This window comes from Oncorhynchus mykiss, chromosome 16, assembly GCF_013265735.2.
Source record: "Oncorhynchus mykiss isolate Arlee chromosome 16, USDA_OmykA_1.1, whole genome shotgun sequence".
Lineage (NCBI taxonomy): Eukaryota > Metazoa > Chordata > Actinopteri > Salmoniformes > Salmonidae > Oncorhynchus > Oncorhynchus mykiss.
In genome coordinates, this window is record NC_048580.1 from 11712225 (window position 1) to 11730777 (window position 18553).

Genomic DNA, 18553 nt, shown 5'->3' on the forward strand with positions numbered 1-18553 from the left:
AGCAGTTTGGGTCTAGAGTGTCTCCCCCTTTGAAGAAGGGGATGACCTCGGCAGCTTTCCAATCTATGGGAATCTCAGACGATACAAAAGAGAGGTAGAACATGCTCGTAGTAGGGGTTGCAACAATTTCTGCAGATAATTTTAGAAAGAGAGGGTCCAGATTGTCTAGCCCGGCTGATTTGTAGGGGTCCAGATTTTGCAGCTCTTTCAGAACATCAGCCATCTGGATTTGGGTGAAGGAGAAATGGGGGAGGCTTGGGCGAGTTGCTGTGAGGGGTGCCGAATAAACTGTATTCTTTCACGACGAGTTGTTGTGGGAGAACCATACAATGTCATCACGTGACTCCAAATTTACTTCGATATGATGGTTATATTAATATTTGCGCATAAAAGCGTTCACACCGAGATTTCTACAATTCTCGCATAATTAATTTTACCGACACAAAAAGATCCCACCTTGTCTAACGTATTTTCTTTACTCGATATATTGAACGTTTACCGACAAAATCTTTTGTTTCCATCAGGCCTGTTATGACATGTTATATCCTACGTACTTTACTCGCATTTAACAGGTAATAATCCTTGGTTCCAGTCTCTCTGTTCAGGCTGGAGCTGTAGCAAAGATGTTTATAAGTAACCCAAGATAGACTACAGCCTCTCGTTTTCAATGGGAACAATGAGTCAGAGTTGGCAGAACAAGCAAGGACGTGGGCAGAGCAAAGCGTTATTTGCATATTTTCGTTAGGGAACGCTTACTCTGTATTTCGCATGTGAATATTTATTTTATTTTTAACCTTTATTTAACTGGGCAAGTCAGTTAAGAACAAATAATTATTTACAATGACGGTCTACCCCGGCCAAACCCTAAACCAGACAGCGCTGGGCCAATTGTTCGCCGCACTATGGGACTCCCAATCACGGCCAGTTGTGATACATCCTGGAATCGAACCAGGGTCTGTAGTGATGCCTCTAGCACTGAGATGCAGTGCCTTAGACCGCTGCCCACTCGGGAGCCCCTAACTCAATTCTCCCTTGCACTCATTCTAAAACAACGCAATTTTTGGAAGCTTTGCCAAAGTGTAAAGTCTACAAAAATGTGATGCTAGTGTTTCGAAAAGAAAACTGTATTGAGACCAAATGTTTCATAGATGAGAACATTTGCAGAATGTCCCTCAAAATCCATATCGTTTTTTTTTCTTCAGGCCAAATCAAACGAAACGTGAACGAGCATTGCTTCGCATACACGCGAGAAAAGTGGACTTGCTTTCTAATTTCAAGCGCCTGTTTTCTGTCATTCACTACCGTGCATAATCATTCCAGCGAGTACACGCTCTTTCGCGTTTCATTTGATTTGGCCTTCCCACTTCCGTCCACTGGGCTTCCGCTTACCACCATATTTGGTAGGGAGTGTAAACTCCAAGCGGATGTTTCACATTTATACATCCGGTGAAATTTCTGTCTCATTGTTCTATCTGTGGGTGTAGCTTCCACTAGGGGTCAGCAAAGATCTATTTTCAACTACCACGCACACGTTCTCTAGACTACGAGATACATTGTTTCGTTTTTACCGTTACAAATCTAACCAATTGCTGTATCGGTAATGAGTGCAATAACAGTTCGATTAGAGAAAGTACTATCAGACATTTTTAAAGCTTTATTTGTGCTGAAAATATTTTCGATGTGGAATTATCTAGCTCATTTCCTCAGGCGTTTACTTGTGCTACCCAAGGGGTCTTTTCCAAAAGTATTTAGCAGACCAAAATGTTATGGTTGAAACAACGTGTGCACCAAATGTTCCACGCGTACAGTAAAATGACACAAGTTTACATTTCGTCAAGAAGAAGATGATAAGCATTAGAAGATGTTGAAGTGCCGCTGGTTTCGTTCTAGCAACCAACAAACGGCAAGTAAAATTGATTCTACCGCTCAAGACTCGTCATGCGGGTTATGTAAGCCAACATGGCATTTCCCATTGTCAGGAGCACGACTCTGGCTATGCAGACTATAAAAGCCTAATAATGGTCGTCAAACTCATTAACCCATTTGATTGCGAGAAAAGTAATGCATGTATTACATATTCATGTATAGATTATGTAGAGTTTTTCTCTTAAGATATTAAAGCTAGAAAGTTATGGGTTGTAAGAGACAACATTCTGGAAAATAATTTCATCATTTGTGTCAAACTCTGTCAGACCATAATAACAACATCATATTTACATCATCTATAATCCTGTCTCTTTTCCAGCAGTGATGTCGTCCTCCAGTGAAACATGCCCGTTCTGTGGGAAAAACTTCAAGAGACTGAACAGCCACCTTCCCAGATGCAAGATGGCTCCGGTCACCACAACCACACAAAGGTCGCAGACCCCCCCTGGCCCAGCTGACCTCATCACAGACAAGAACAGCAAGAAGACATCTTTATCATCGTCTTCTTCATCACCATCAACAACTTCTACTAAGAGTAAGAAGGCATCATCTTCATCTCCATCACCAGCGTTATCACCATTGGCAACTACAACCAAGAGTAAGAAATCATCATCATTGACAACTACTAAAAACAATAAGAAGACACCATCACCTTCCTCCTCCTCATCGTCATCGTCATCAACAACAACTTCAAAGAAACGGCAGAAGCTCCTTGATGAGACTTTCATTCTCTCCAAGGACAGTCTGGCAAAAGATCCAGCCAATATCCACACAAAACCCAAAGCGATAGCCAAACTCAAAGCAGTCCCTGCCACAGCCCCAGTCCCTGCCACAGCCCCAGTCCCTGCCACAGCCCCAGTCCCTGCCACAGCCCCAGTCCCTGCCACAGCCCCAGTGAGCACTAAAGCCAAAGCTGCCTCTAAGAAGAAGGTTTCACTGCGGGAGCAGATTGAACTATCCGCTCAGACAGCCAGAGCTGCTGCCACACTATCCCAGGAGCCTTTACCAGGGGCACAGAGTGAAGCAAGACCCTTCTGGAAGGAGGAGGTGGGGAGCAGTAGGGAGGAGGTGGGAGGAGAAGAGAAGCTGCAGGGGTCAGGCAGTGGTCAGCCCAGACCCAGCATCCAGGACCACACCACCGTCAAACCTGACCGTCTGTACAGCAAGACAATCGCACTGGACCATAACCCAACCATAACCTCTGACCTCAATAAAGACCGTCTACGCAGCAAGACAAGCAACAGGGGACAACTCATGGTCAACCACGTTTCAACAGTACTGGACCGTGTTCAGACCACAACCGCTGATCGTAACAAAGACTATCTGTATAACAAGACCAGAAGACTGCTCACGGTTGAACTCGGTCAAACCTCCGTGAGGACAGAGTCAGCAACAGCCAATCAGAGCGTGACAAGGGAGAAAGCGCCATTCGACACCATGAAGTATGGCACTGAGCAGAGGATCATGGGTCTGTAGTGTTTCTCTGGTCTTACTGTATTATGGCTGCCTAATCCATTGACATCTCTACTGCCTGTAGATGAGACCAGCACTAACTAACTGGTTAACCATTGACATCCCTACTCCCTGTAGATGAGACCAGCACTAACTAACTGGTTAACCATTGACATCCCTACTCCCTGTAGATGAGACCAGCACTGATTGACTGGCATGTTGTGTTGTAGGTAAACTGTCTCTAGGGGAGGTGAGGCTGAAGGAACTACCTTGCTGGATCGCTACCAGAGCTCCCCGCAACCCCAGAAATGGAGTACAGGCCCTGATCAGCGGTAGAAGACACCCTACACCAGAGATCATCAACTAGATTCAGCTATAGGACGATTGTTTTTCATTGAGCGGATGGTCAGGGGGCTGGAACATAGTCACAAATCATTAGTAGACTACAAATTGACCGCAAGAAGTCCAAACAGATATTTGACAAAAACATAATAATTTTAATCCTAGCTTACATTTGTTTATGATCACATACACTGAGTATACAAAACATTAAGAAGTTACCGGCTACTAAGTTGCTTTGAAAGTAGTGGAAACAACTTTTAATGTACACTGAGTGTACAAAGCATTAGGAACACCTGCTCCTTCCATGACATAGACTGACCAGATGAATCCAGGTGATATTGATGTCACTTATTACATCCACTTCAATCAGTGTAGATGAAGGGGAGGAGACGGGTTAAAGATGGATGTTTAAGCCTTGAGACAATTGAGACATGGATTGTGTGTGTGTGCCGTTGAGGGTGAATGGGCAAGGCCAGATTTAAGCGCCTTTGAACGGGGTATGGTGGTAGGTTTTTATCTTTTTAGATGTTTGTTTTTTTATCAGAAAACTTGGGGTTGCCAAATAAAACGCCAGTAGGGGAACCCAGCCCGACAAACATACACACACATACACATTCACACACAGTGAATCTATTTGGTTATCCCATGATATCTCTTTTAGGTCCATCTACCATCTCTCTCTTTCTTTCTCTAGGATGGCAGTGGTACTACAGGAGGTATATAGATGTGAGGAAAGGTGGAGTGGGAGGAGTGGCCATGCTGCTAGCAGGATACTGCGTCCTGGGCTACACCTGGCACTACCCACACATCAGTAAGTGTGTGACTTCAATCTTTCTTCAAAAAATTGACTGACTTTCTTTATATGTTTACTGACTTGTGTGTTTTCCCTCATTAGAGCATGACCGCTGGAGGAAGTACCACTGAGCCCTGCTGAGCGCCAGCGGTAGGGGTCAAACATAGGGGAAACCTCTCACTCTGGAAGCGCGCCCCTAGTGGTGTGGTGGAGAAACATTTTCCAACAGGAGACATATTTGACGAGCTGCAGCAATGGCGAAAACGCTTTGGCTTCATACACATATTCTTCTGTGTGAAAGGAGATGAAATGTATACAGAAGCAACACTGAGGTGCCCAGGGAAATGGTCTCATTTCAGTTTGAAGTTTAATTTCTTGTAAACCTTGTGTACAACTCTTTAAGTATTTATGTCGCATTTGCTGTTGTTTTGTTAACTGTTTATGAAAGAGAAGGATATCTCAATGTTACAGCACGTCTGCTTCTAGGACAAGTTAAAAATGAATTGTGTTCTCTCTAAACTAGTAAGAACAGCATCAAAGCTAATTCAGCACTCCTAAAGGACTCCCAGCCAATCCAGCAAGTGTCACTGTTGGACTGTTTTTGTTTAAACTGACAATGTACTGTGTGTAGCATGCCCTCCCAATCAATGCCTCAAATGATTGAATGTAGACAAACTGGCCCAAGTATAGTAATACTATAATAACAAGTATTACAGTGTGTGTGCTTGCAGTATTTAACTGACTGTGAAGGTTTTACCAATACTACATGTTTGAGAAAGGTCAAGTTTCAAATGAATCAGGCTATGCCCATTTATGATTGTATTCAAAATGAATTTATTGTTGACTTTTCTCTTTCTGTTGTAGTGAACACAAACTAAAAATGAACAACACAGTATTTGTAACAATTTCACTTGGAACACTTCATAGCCAACAGAATACAAAAAAAAAACTGTTTTTACATTCTTCTTCTTTACAAAAAAGTATAAATATTGTTTCATTTTTATATATAGATATATATAAAAACTATACAAATCATGTACAGAGTGAGACAAAAGTAAACAGTGAAAATGGGGGTAATGAAGTAAAAATGTGTCACTCCTTGGCAGAAAGAGCCTAGTTTATCAACCTTAGGCACTCCTGTGGGAAACGACTGTTCCCCATTAAGTGCACTACTTTTGCTCCACGCCACATAAGCTTGTCAAAAGTAGTGCACTATCACAGGCATAGGGTGTAATTTGAGACATGGGGGTGGTCAGGACCAGGGCTGAAATACAGAGGGTTGACAAGACAACATGTAAAACAGACAGCTGTGTTCTCTCTCTAAAGCCTTCAGTCTGTTCATTCAGTCAATTTATGAGCATAGACACTCCCCTCTCTCTCTCTCTCCTGTTGATTGGGGTATAATTGTTGGGCGGGGCAGGAGGATTGAGTGACGTGATGGATAGAAGAGGAGAGGAAAGTTAAGCAGGCGAAGTAATGAGTGACATTCGTCCAGCGTACGTACGCAGAGACATACAACCCATGACCTTCCAGAGTCATTAAATCTCACCATGGTTACAGTGGTTGCGTGTTAACTTCGCTGGTACACACATCCCTAACAACACAAATCGTGATTTATAAAAATTAAAAAATTGAAACCAAAAAAAGATAAACACGGCAAAACATTTCTCCCTCAATCTGAGGAGTTAGTTCCCCCCCAGCACCAATACACTCTAACGAGAGTGAATGTGTGTGAGTGCAGAGGGGCGTCACATACCTTTAAGGTACAAAAGAAAAATGCCAAATAAGAAAATGACAACTGACAGAAAACCAAAAGCTGCTTGTTTAGTCGTTATATAGACACAAGAGTGTGAGTGAGTCTCTCTGGTTTGACTTTACCGTGAAGACTGAAGTAGAAAGTAGAAAAGTAGAAAACACAATATTTGTTGTAGTTTTCCAATCCATCAATTACTACTGTATTTTATGTGTAGGTGTATAATGTCAGGTGCAAAAATAACATTTCTTACAAGGCTTCTTCATGTAAACATTTCAAGGACAATGTAGAATTTCTCAGGCACAGAATCATCATCTTCCTCCTCCCTGAACTTCAGCTTTGTGGGACATAGCCTAACATTGAGTTTCAGGAATTTAGGAATGTTTCTTTAGAGGTCAATGAGAAAGGGTGTCGAATTTGGCCAACAAAAAATGTAATTGCTCATTTGCTTCATGAGGCTTATTTGATCAAATAGAAGTTTTGCAATGGTTAGGTTGTTACAAATGCACTGATATAAGTGGACACACGTGGCATTAATATCTGAGTTGTACCTGTTGTCATAGAGATACTGTATATAGAGAACTCTTCGTGGATATAACTCGTTTTAAAGTGGCCATTGGGGCTTCCACCATTTTAAAATAGCCAACTGGGTGGGAATTCCTATGAGTTGGAAGCAATCGGCCAATGAAGAAGAAAATGTACTACTTTAAAATGGAAATAGCCTCAATGGCGCTGCCCATGCTGTCACAGATGCTATGATGGCACAGATACAGAGATGAGTCCTCCATCTATCTCCATGGCCTGTTATTCCCACACGTATCTGCCCTCTCATTGGCTAAAATAGTCCTACCTGATCTCGCCACCTCCCACCTGCCTTCCATCTTAGAGGACATATATTTCCATTGTTAGAGCAGTCAATCGACTATTTTATCAATATAATAGACAATCTTTGCATCCTCTCCCCACTCACACCCAACAGGATATGATGTCACAAAGATCATGACACCTGGCTGTCCTACAGTAAATATAATACTGTAACCATAGAAATACAATCTAGATTATATTTCTATGGCTGTAACTAACTCAGAGCTGGTTGAAGTGGACTGACAATGAGAGAGAGAAGGAGAAAATAAACAACAAGCATGTAATCCCTGGAGCGAGCTGAGGGGAAAGGATGGGAGGATGAGAGATGGAGGAATGGAAGGATAGAGTGATGGGCACGTCTGCCTGTCAGTCTCTAACATTCTAGAATGCTGTTGACGGCTGCCTCTAGAACCGAGTCTGTGTCGGGCGGGGTGGGAGGGAGTGGTAGGGGGACCTGGGGGTGAGAGGGCAGGTGAGACAGGTGCTGAGTCTGTTCCGTCCCTGTCGACACTGCCGCTGTGGCCGTAGCAGCCACGTTTCCAAGGTGATAGTTGCTGTTGTTGTTGTTGCTACAAGCAGCTTTGTTTCCATAGTTGCTTTGTTGAGTTCTCTTCAGGTCAATGATACTCTTATAAGAGTCTTTTCCTCCTCCCCCACTACCTCCCCCCGGGTCTCCATAGCCTGACTGGGGGTCTGTCCTGTGAGGGGGGTCTGTGTTCAACCCCCCCACTGACTGTCTATGGCCATGGCTGGACGAGGGGGAGGAGAGAGGGTCCAAGGGGAGGCAGGGGGGAGAGAGGAGAGACGGCTTCACCGCACAACAGAAATCTTCCAAGAAGCCATCTATGGAGGGAGGGAGAGAGAGAGAAAGAGACATGATGAAAAATAATGGTCCACAGCTTTTGAATGATCCACATTCCTGCCATTTCCCTCCTCCTCACCTGGGTCAACCAGTATCATACGTTTGTCCTGTGTCAGGTTCTGCCGTTCCTCTTGGTTAAAGGTCCTGTCAATCATCACCATCTCTGAGGAGGGACTGGAGCGCTGCAGGAAGAGAGGGACTTAGCAACATCCTTACAATTTTGAAGATTAACAAGTATTTGTGTGTATGTGCATATGTTCGTGTGTGTGTGTGTTCTCACCTCAGCCTCCACCATCAGCAGTCGTCTGTATTTGTTGATCATAACCTGGGTCCTCTTCAACACCTGAGTCGCCATCGTCTCAAACTCATCATCCACTGGTACAGACAGAACACAGTGTCACACTCACACACACACACACACACACACACACACACACACACGGTGTAGGGGAGGTTTCTGACCTTGAGAAAACTCTTCCTTGTTGGGCGGAGCACCGTGGAACATGTGGTAAGGGAGGAGTCTGTGCAGTGCGTCGTCCAATGAGGTGAAGCGGGTGATGTCAGGTGACAGAACCCCTGAACGATCCATCGTCAACTGATGTAGCATCCTGCAGACATACATTGTACACTTGTCGCATACAATCAGTATAAATGCATATGTGGATATACTCACATCTATAACGCTGGAGGCTGCTGAGGGGAGGACAGCTCATAGTAATGGCTGGAATGGAATGGTATCAAACGTATGGTTTTCATGTGTTTGATATTATTCCATTCCAGCCATTACATCAAACCGTCCTCACCTCAGCAGCCTCCACTGATTTATACGTACAAACACACACTACTTACATTGCTCCTCTGGTGAGCTGCTGAGGGGCCTGCCTCTTCTGAGCGCTGACCTACAAGAGACACGTCATTTTCATCATCACGCACACAAACACAGACTAACACACAAACACACACGTGTGCAACATGTAGACTACCTGTGTGTTTAGCAGGGAGTCTTGGCTCACGGAGGTCATTGTTTTCACAGCTAGGAGACAAAAAAGGAAACAGAAATCAGGAGAGGGGTTTCTTTATGTCTGTAACTACACACAGACACATGAACTCATATACAAACACAAACCTTTGTTTCCAAGGAGGTTGACGAGCTGTGTCTGAGCCTGTGACAGGAAGTGGAGAAGAAAACAACAAAATATTTATAGAAACAAATACAAAGAGGGTAATAATTGAGAGAGAGAGAAAGAGAGAGAGAGTGAGCGAGGGGTAGAGAGTTGTAGTTAGTACCTGTGAGTATTCCTCATCCTGTGTGGCAGTACCAGTACCAGAGAGAGACATGGGGGAGAGGGAGCTGCTGTTCTGAGTCACTGCGAGGCGCTGCACTGGGCTGCACGACACCTGACCCCGAACCCCTGCGGTCGCCGTGCCAACCAGCGTCAGACACCCCTGATTTGATGCCGCCTGGATGGGGGCAGGGCTAGTACCAGGAAAAGTCTGCCATTTTTGGGTCATGGCTCCTCCTACTCCCACCTGACTGCCTCCCACTTGGATCAGCTGACCACCCGCCGTCGCCGTGAAGTTCTGCCCGGTGACAAGCTGCACTGTGTTCTGATTGGCTACCATGGTTGATTGGGATGGGTCTGAGGAGCCATTGTGGTGGACCAGGTACTGCCCTGGGGCCAGATTGGCCTGGACTTGTTGTCCCTGGTTCTGCTGCCCCAGCGGAGAGTGGACCAGGATGGAGCCATTAGCTGTGTAGTTTCCCTGGGCCGCAGTGTTAACCATGGTGGTGGTTGTGGTCTGGAGTCCCAGGCTGTAGACTGTCTGAGCCCCAGCTTGAAGGGGTTTGGGCTGGATAGGTCTGACTAGGGCCTGGGTGCCCCCTTGTCCTCTCTGGATGATGATGTTCTGCAGGGGGATGTTTTTAAAGGGCAAGCCCACCTGGTTCACCTGGCCCACTTGGGAGGAGGCGGCGAACACCTGCCCCCCTGCTGCTACTCCCCCCATCACCCCCCCGATCTCCCCACCCTGCCGGAGGAGGATCTGTTGGACCCCTCCACCTCCGAAGGACCCCAACACCTGGATGTGCCCCCCTGCCTGGCCGTTGTGCAGCTGGGACACCTGGGACACCTGGGATACGCCCTGGAGAAACTGACCACTGGGAAACGCTGCTGTCGCCGTGGTGACCCCGCCACTGTACCCCCCCGAGACCAGCTGGGCGGGGAATGGGGAGGGGGCCGGAGGGGGAGGTGGTTGGGAGTCTAGCATGGCCTCCTGTTCCAGAGTCTGTTCAGTGATGTCTGCCTCCATGAGAGACTTCTGCAGGATGTCAAAGTGCTGGTCCTCTCCTCCTCCAAGATCCATTCCTCCTGGAGAGGCTCCTCCCCCCAGCTCATCCTCGATGAACGATAGGCTGCTGGAAAGCTGGAGGCCAGCACCCGCTGAATCCTCAAACTCGCCATCTTTGAGGCCGGAGTTAGAGCCAGCCTGAGAGAGAGAAAAAAATAACACTTTATAACTATAATTGATACTCATGGTACTCAAAGTGCTTTACATAGTAGTGGGAAGTTCACATTATCCACCATCAGTGTCTAGCACCCACCTGGGTGATGCACGCCGACCATTTTTGTGCCAGAACACTCAGCACACATCAGCTATCAGTTGGAGAGGTGAGGAGTGATATATGCAAATTAGGAGGATGATTAGATGGCCACGATGGAATGGGGCCAGGTTGGGAATTTATCCATTACACCAGGGTAAACACCCCTAATCTTATGATAAGTGCCATGGGATTTTTATGACCACAGAAAGTCAGGACACCTGTTTAATGTCCCATCGGAAAGACTGCACGATAGGCGGGGTAAAGTCACCCTTCACTGCCCTGGGATCTCCCTAGACCAGAGGGAACAGTATTGGCCCTCCAACACCACTCCAGCAGCATCTGGTCTCCCATTCAGGGACCGACCAGGACTGATGCTGCTTAGCTTTAGAGGCAAGCCAGCAGCGGGATGCAGGGTGGTATGCTGCTGGCAACTACGCAGGTTCCGTCAGTATATAAACCCACTGGCAGCAGGTAAGTAAAGGTTTACGAAGACTCACAGTGTTACTAGTGAAGAAGGTTCCAGCAGAGCCGTACACTGCGTTCGTCACATCATCCTCCTCAATCTGAAGGAGAAAACACACAGTCACTTCACCTGTATCACAAAGCAGCCTGCTAACTTTATTAAATATTATGTTAAAATAGGCATGGATGAACTAGTAGACCAGAGGGGGGAAACACTCACAGACTTGTTGGTGGAGCCGTGGAGGTAGTCATTCAATGCTTGCACATCTCTGAAGGAGAGGGAGGGAGCTCCAGTCAGAGACAATCTGATTTTTTTTTTTAAATGCAATTTAGTTAACATTTGTAGCCCTTGGGCAACATACTTCTCTGTTCCACCTGCCATTATGAATGCCTTAGTGTTAGATATGTTATAGACTATGTTTGTGATTTAATTGTCAGACAGATTTACCCTATAATATCCAGAAGACGGCGATCGTCCTCATCATCCATGACACCTGGGAGAGGTGAAAGCAGAGAGGGACGAACTGAGAGGAGGGTTGGATGAGAGCAGAGTGGAGGATGATGTGAGAAAAATGATGTGTAATGGAATGAAGGATAAGTGGAAAATATTCTATTAAGGCTTTTAACTGTATACATTCTGTAAAATGCTCAAATGCAATATGAGTTTTTATTCAAACCCGTCACTACTCTAGATAGAGGCAACAATTCCTATGAATGCTTATGAGCACTAAAGAGCAATGCAGAAACATTGACAGTGGGCCAATAAAGAGGAAGTGGTGTGTGGTGACAGTTGGTGATGACGAAATAAAACACTCACAGCTTTCTGACAGCGGGCATGGAATCATTAATTAACCACCCTTTATTTTCTGTGCTGGAGTAGAAGGGAGCAGGGTGAGAGAGACAGATGGGAGAGATACAGGAAAGGGAGAGGGAGGTTAAGAGAACAGTACGTACAGTATTGCCCCTATCCCTCCACCTAGTATCCAGATTCCCTGAGAGTAATAATATAGGATATTTTAGCAGACGCTCTTATCCAAAGCGATTTACAGTCGTGTGCAAACAACCCCATTATTCTGGCGTTGCAAGCACCATGCTCTCTACAGCAGACCGGGAGTGACGCTCCCGAACCCTACCCTTCTCCTGCATATTGGTCGTCTCTCCTGTCACCTCCCATAGAATGAAGATGGCCATCGGTGTAAATAACTCCACCCTGTTCAATTTCAAGGTTGTCTGGGAGTTGAACGTTTAGAAAGCATTTTATAGCAGACATTCCACAGAACTAACTCCTATGATGTTGACCGTCGTCTTGTGACGGAAGGGGCCATAGAACAGTGAATAGCAATAGTATCATACTATTCTCAAGGGCGAACCTGTTATTTGGTTCATTCATAGAGCCGCAATGGCCGAGTTAAACAAGGTTGGGCTTTGAAAAATGGATTGCCAGTGTAGGGGGCCTAATATACTGTGATGTGTCCCAATTATAGACGTATTTTTTTCAAACTTATTTGTATCATTCATTCGATGTCATGTCGAATTACAAATCTGATACATTGTGTCCAGTCAGTGATGTAGCCTCTTACTCCCGTGTCAGTCTGAAACAAAATGGCGACTCCGCCACCATCTTTATTTGAGAAAGAAAAGCCTGATGATGAGACTCAAAACAATGCGACAAAGTCTCAGCTACAATTGAGTAGTTCAATGTAAAGGGAATTACACGAATATGGTTAATCAGATCTAACTGGCCGTTTTGAAATGGCGAAACTAGTTGCATTTTCTATAGTTGGGCTGCTAGTTTGTATGTTTGTCCTTAACAAAACATGTGGCATACGCAGATAAGCGTGGCACTTTATATGCAGTTTTCCACCCCCCAAAAAGGAAACAAAACAATATATTTTACTTCACACATTAAACCGATATACCCGCTCTTGGATGGTCCCTTCAAGTATTGTTAGTTAACGAAAGATTAGTTGAAAATAATCTGATGGCGTCGTAGTATGTCGGCTACGCGACTAGCTAGCTTTATAATGTCCCTCTGCCCATTTCATTTGGGTTATTTTATGCCATAGCGGCGAGCTAGCACCACTAAACATTGCATTTATACGTGTCAAATAACGTTTAACTGTCCGAATTCATACGCAGTGTCAAAAAAAACCTGTCAGTTGGCTTGGAAATATCAAAGATTTGACTAGATACATTTGGCCGAATGTGGGAAAACGAGCAGCTAGCTTGAACTCAGTCAGCTAGCTGGCCAATAAATGCAAAAATAAACACACAATATAGCATTTCCTCTCCCCCCCTACAACTCGCCCAGTGGTCGGAGTAGGCGTATAAGAAGAGATAGCTAAACCAGCTCATCCGAAGAATAGTCGAAACATTTTTGCTCCAATTGAATTTCGACATGGCAATAACACCCTCCCAAATCTTAGCATTGTGCTGAGTCGAACCGCTAGCTAACGACAGTCGTGGCACGACGCTCAATCTTCGGCGTCGTTAACAAAGCCAGTTAATGTATAGCTTGCTATTTTTTTTTTTTATGTCCCCCAAAATATAGACTGAATCGACAGACAATGAATCGTATTGGAGCACAACAACAAAAAAAGCCTGTCCTTCCAGCCTCTAGCTGACGTGCTCCTTCTCTGTTGGGGTAAAAGCTACCACTCGTCTTCTACAGTATTTAGCTCATCTGCCAGCATGCAAAACGTCACATTTCTCTCGATTTGCTGAACAGACGTATTTCAAATCGTGGAATTTACTAGAGCGTGGCGATTTCCATCAAGCAGCTCTTGGGGCTACTTATTTGACCGAGGATTTTTTTTTTTTAACTGGTAAACATCGGCCTGTTCTTGGTTAGCTCCGTTGTCGCCTATTTAGAAACGTCGGACATAATTCGTTGACACGGTTAAACGGACTAAACAGCGTCGAGACATAAATATTTATTTCGATTAGCATAACATAAAGACGACTGAAAGAAGGCAAACCCTTACTCCTGTCTCACTCTTCTTGAAACCCAATATCTCCATTTGGCAACTTTTAATTTGCTCCCCCCTCCTCCTCCTCCCTCCCTCCTTTCCCACTCATATATTTTTCTCACTGTCCCTGTTCTGTCTCAGATATATTTCTCTCCACTCTCACTCTATTCCCCCCCAGAAGGAAGGGAGGAAGGAGGTTGTGTGTGTTTTTTCCTTGAAATTTTATCACAAAATTATAATACACTCAAAGGGAAACTCACCGTCATGAAAAAGCAGTGCCTTGTCAACGGGGTTTCCTCGCCATCACAGCACGGGTAGTCGGGGTAGTGCCGCTCCAGCAGAAGGCAGCAACATCAGAGCATTCTACAGATAGCATTGCAATATTCCATAGTACTCACATAGGACAACCAAATAGTTACTAAACTATAAATACTGAAAAACTATGTTCTACCATTCATTATTATTATTTGTTTTTACTTAACATATACTTAAATTCTCCCATATGAATAGGAAATTGTTTTACTGTACGCTTGGCTATTATGAACGGTAGGGGGCCACTAATAGATGCCACACCTTGATGTGACTGCTTAAGTAATTGAGGAGGAATGACTACATAGAGATCATCAAAACGAGGGCGTTATTCCACTCATATACTCTCCAAGGGCATATAGGAGGGCGGTAACAGCTTTAATAAGTCTTATTCATAGTGCTGCTCTGTACACCATGTTTCAAAAAGAGATTGGGGTCAACTATGTATACCGCAATTCAATCTATTGTGGTGTGAATTCACGTAGGCCTATTTTATTCCATATATTTCATATTATTGAAAACAGTTACAGCTGTCTCCTTTTGACGAGTGAAGTTATTCCTCCCTGCAGAATAATACAATGTTACTGCATATGAAAGTGAGGTGTGTGTGACATTGAGGAATAAATACACTCTTCTACATCTACTGTGAAGGTGGTCCCAGATATACTCTTTAACTATACTGAGATTAATTTTATATTCGCCTCGATTTAAAACCCAGGAATCCTTCCATTTGTTTTCGCAGTAGGGCACGATAGAACATGGGAAACATTATAGATGGATATTTGTTATGGGTTGCAGAAATGGGCACTGTGGACTTTTGGGTCTAGGTGAGAGTGGGGAAAACGTAAGAAACGCCGTTCCATAACCCACCAATTAAGTGACAGTATAGCCACAAGAGGGGAGGGATTTATCCAATGAGAATGCCGTTTGTTACGAAGCGACATTATCTCTTCCGCATGTGCCGATACAACAACATAAACGAGAATATGGATGTGGAGAGTGGTATTTGTCAGGGAAACGGGGACTCTGGGCCTAGTGAGTTACGCGTGAAGATCCCCGAGGGGATGCTGAAACGGGAACAGGATAGGCTCGAGGACGTGGAGAGAAAGAAAGAGGTGAAAAAGAGCCAGTCTGTCACGGAGGAGAAGAGCGGGTTCTTCACCGCGACGTTCGGCAGCGAAAGGGCGGCTATCGAGAAGTTACTGGCTGGTTGCTCGGAGGCTACTGACCGTGTCCTGGCCACCAAAACCTTGGAGGAGGTGACTACTAAAACACAACAGCTCCAGAAGTTTCTAAACGACAGCATGGTGTTTTTACCGCAGTACGAGCTGAGACAGGCACAGATGGCGCTCCAGAAACTACATAACTCTCTGGCCGAGAAGAGAGATGAGATTCTCCCCAAGAAGAAGTTCGCCTTTAGGTCGCGTGCAGCAAATACACCCAAAGTAGATCCACCTGTCGCGGAACCAGCGTCACCTGTAACGCCTAAGGATTCTGGCCGAATTAAAGTGGATGGAGCCATAAGCCCCCCAGAGCAGTGCGGCTTCTCCCACTTTGAGTCCCAGGTAAGCCCCTAACATAACACGATTCATTAAATCATTTCTTATGAGAACGCTTGTCTCTAATCAACTGTGCTGTAGATTCTACTCTTTGAAGGTATGTAGTTTAAATGTCTGATGACCACTGTTTGTCTTTGGCAGGTGCTGACCAAGACAGCGGAGGAGATCAAACAACAGGATGTTCTCCTGACCCACCTGACCAATTGCAAGGTCAGACTCCTGGGATCCCCAAGCACCGTCCACATCAAACACGTCCAGAACTGTGAGATCTTCTCTGGGCCGGTCTCCAGCTCTGTATTCGTCGACCACTGCACCGGCAGCACCCTCTCCTTCCCCTGCCAGCAGCTACGGACTCACCACACTACTGACACACAGGTCTATCTGCATGTCACCAGCCGCGCCATCATAGAGGACTGCCAAGGGGTGCGCTTCGCCCCCTTTGCCTGGTCCTACCCAGGTCTGGACCTGGACTTTAAGGTGTCTGGTCTGGACCGGGAGAGGAACAACTGGAACCAGGTGGATGATTTTAACTGGCTGGCCATAGGGACCCAATCACCTAACTGGTGTGTCATCCCAGAAGCTGAGAGAAGAACTGAATGGGACTCCTAGAGACATAAATAAAGAGCCTGTCAATCAAACAAATGAAGTGTTTTCTTATTTTCTAGAATTTATGTTGTTGACTTCAACAATCACTCAGTCCTGATGTCCTGACAGGGTTGACTGTATGTGTATTTTATATATATATATATCCTTTATATATTTATTTTATGTGTGTGTTTACTCATTGCTGCTTTCTCACTACCCTACTCTGAGCAGTACAATTAGAACGTTAACCACAGGTAATGTCACTAACACAGTTTGTTACATGTTCATTTATTCAGAAAGGACCACCTTAGTTTGTAAAAAAAATATCTATATTTACAACATGCATTTCTTTCACTGTTCTCTCATCTGTGGAAGTGGTCTTGGTGAGTGTTAGTGAAGATGTAAATAAAGGGTTTGGTTGACAAACCAATAAATCTGTCAGTTTGTCTTTTAATGGTACATTAAATATATGACTGAAACAGTTTGGGGTGGTTTTCCGGGATGCGTATTAAGCCTAGTTCTGGACTAAAAAGCAAGTTCAATAGGGAATCTCCATTGAATGTGTTTAGTCTAGGACCGGGCCTAATCTGTGTATGGAAAACCGTCTCTAACTGTTTCTTCCCTTTTCCACATCCTGTCCCCACTTTTCCCAGAGAAATCTGACATGTAGTAGAGGTTATAATCATACTGTACCAATGACAGTGCTGATCTCTGCCCTCAGCTACTCTAACGCCAGTATGTTCCTCTGGTTTCTCTCATAAGTTTTGCCAACTTCTGAAGATGTCATATCAGGTCTGCTGGCCTGTTGTGTGTAACTGTGCAGCTCACATGTGCACCTGCCATCATGTAGTTGATTGAATGCACTGACACTCACATAACCACACACATCTCCCTTCTCTTATATAGTTTACACATCACAATCCTAGCTTTGCTGTGCAATGAAGAGGCCTCCTTTAGAAGTTAGTTGTTGGTCCACCAAACTGCCAGAAGCATTACACAGTTCATTCATTCCAGACACAAACACCTTCATAGTTAAATCTGCCTGCTTCCTTACTACAGCGGGGTATATTACAATGCAGGGTCAATGAGTTAGCTAGCGAACTTGCCTTATCACTCTGAAATAACTTTTTTTTTTTTTTTTAGAAATATAAGCTAGAAATGGGCATGGTTTAATTGTCTTAACAGCCCAAAAAACATCTCAGTTTAGCTTTCTTAATGAACCAGAAAAGCAATAGTTCTTTCTGGTTGTTGATCAAATTTATCTGATCCTGCTTTGTAGTAGACCCCTCTGATGAGAGACTGCCAGGTTGTTTATGTTGGCTGCTGAATGCAGGTGTAACTAAGTGGGTCATGGGGAGACTGTTGTAGGAGTTACTCTAAGGATCCATTCTTCCAGAGCCTGTTTGTCTGTGAGGGGCTTACAGGTTTTTTGGTTGTTTTTATTGAATCGTCTCACTGACTCTACACTGCAAACATCCTGCCTCGTCTGAACCAAGGGACCCATGTCAACATCGCAGCACGTCTTAGTTCCACCTACCGGCTCTCTGTTAACCACTTACTGTCCTCGTTTCCGGCCCCCGGTGCGTTCGATCGGGGCGACCGTGGACCATGTGAGCATTCAAACCAATTATGTATCCTGGCAGCAGTTTACGGCCTGGCTCATCTTCTGGAGAGGGATTTCTGTAAATGGGATCAGACTGCTTACAGGGAATTATCATGACGCACCTCCCCTCTGGCTGGAATCGGGAGGATCTTCCTCAATCCTCCTCCAGCCAGTGAAAGGGACATCACAATTAGCCTCACCTGTTGATTTTGACATTTTTGGAGGGAAAGTTTGGGACAGGGGCAAGGGGGAAAAGTGGGAAAAGTGTGACCCTGTGTTCTGTCATCCGTCTGGGTGAGTTTGGTGAGTTTTCTATTTAGGGTCCTGCCATTATGGGAGAGGAAAGGGCCCTGAAGTAATAACAGCACTCCTCTTTCCTTACCTCTCCTTCTCTCTGGGATGGATTACAGATCTTTGGCTGAGCTGACACTCCTGCCCTGCTGAAACTCTGCTGCCTGGGACATCCAAAAGA

The 18553-nt window shown here is 44.9% G+C and overlaps 3 protein-coding genes across 10 annotated transcripts; 2 read left to right on the forward strand and 1 right to left on the reverse strand.

Annotated features, from left to right (window-relative positions):
* Positions 1-1496: 1496 nt before the first annotated feature.
* On the forward strand, positions 1497-5451 carry si:dkey-21c1.4 (flocculation protein FLO11). 2 transcript variants are annotated; one of them, XM_021564723.2, is made up of 5 exons: positions 1497-1903; positions 2246-3394; positions 3609-3710; positions 4415-4531; positions 4616-5451. In XM_021564723.2, exons 2-5 carry the CDS (start codon positions 2251-2253, stop codon positions 4642-4644), a joined length of 1392 nt encoding a protein of 463 aa, XP_021420398.2. In that variant the 5' UTR covers positions 1497-1903; positions 2246-2250; the 3' UTR covers positions 4645-5451. The 2 variants fall into 2 exon arrangements, with proteins under 2 accessions (XP_021420398.2, XP_021420399.2); XM_021564724.2 differs by having other exon boundaries at positions 2249-3394.
* Positions 5324-14420, reverse strand: LOC110491344 (BRD4-interacting chromatin-remodeling complex-associated protein-like). 7 transcript variants are annotated; one of them, XM_021564719.2, is made up of 13 exons: positions 14286-14396; positions 11874-11922; positions 11505-11550; positions 11277-11325; positions 11092-11157; positions 9280-10479; positions 9119-9155; positions 8976-9025; positions 8842-8891; positions 8455-8600; positions 8273-8367; positions 8072-8174; positions 5324-7973 (listed from the first exon to the last, which is right to left on the reverse strand). In XM_021564719.2, exons 2-13 carry the CDS (start codon positions 11899-11901, stop codon positions 7504-7506), a joined length of 2340 nt encoding a protein of 779 aa, XP_021420394.2. In that variant the 5' UTR covers positions 11902-11922; positions 14286-14396; the 3' UTR covers positions 5324-7503. The 7 variants fall into 7 exon arrangements, with proteins under 7 accessions (XP_021420394.2, XP_021420392.2, XP_021420393.2 ...); XM_021564717.2 differs by having other exon boundaries at positions 11505-11580; XM_021564718.2 differs by having other exon boundaries at positions 11874-11927; positions 14286-14355.
* A 456-nt stretch (positions 14421-14876) lies between these two features.
* Positions 14877-16802, forward strand: LOC110491347 (tubulin-specific chaperone C). The gene is made up of 2 exons (XM_021564726.2): positions 14877-15899; positions 16035-16802. Exons 1-2 carry the CDS (start codon positions 15249-15251, stop codon positions 16500-16502), a joined length of 1119 nt encoding a protein of 372 aa, XP_021420401.1. The 5' UTR covers positions 14877-15248; the 3' UTR covers positions 16503-16802.
* Positions 16803-18553: the final 1751 nt, after the last annotated feature.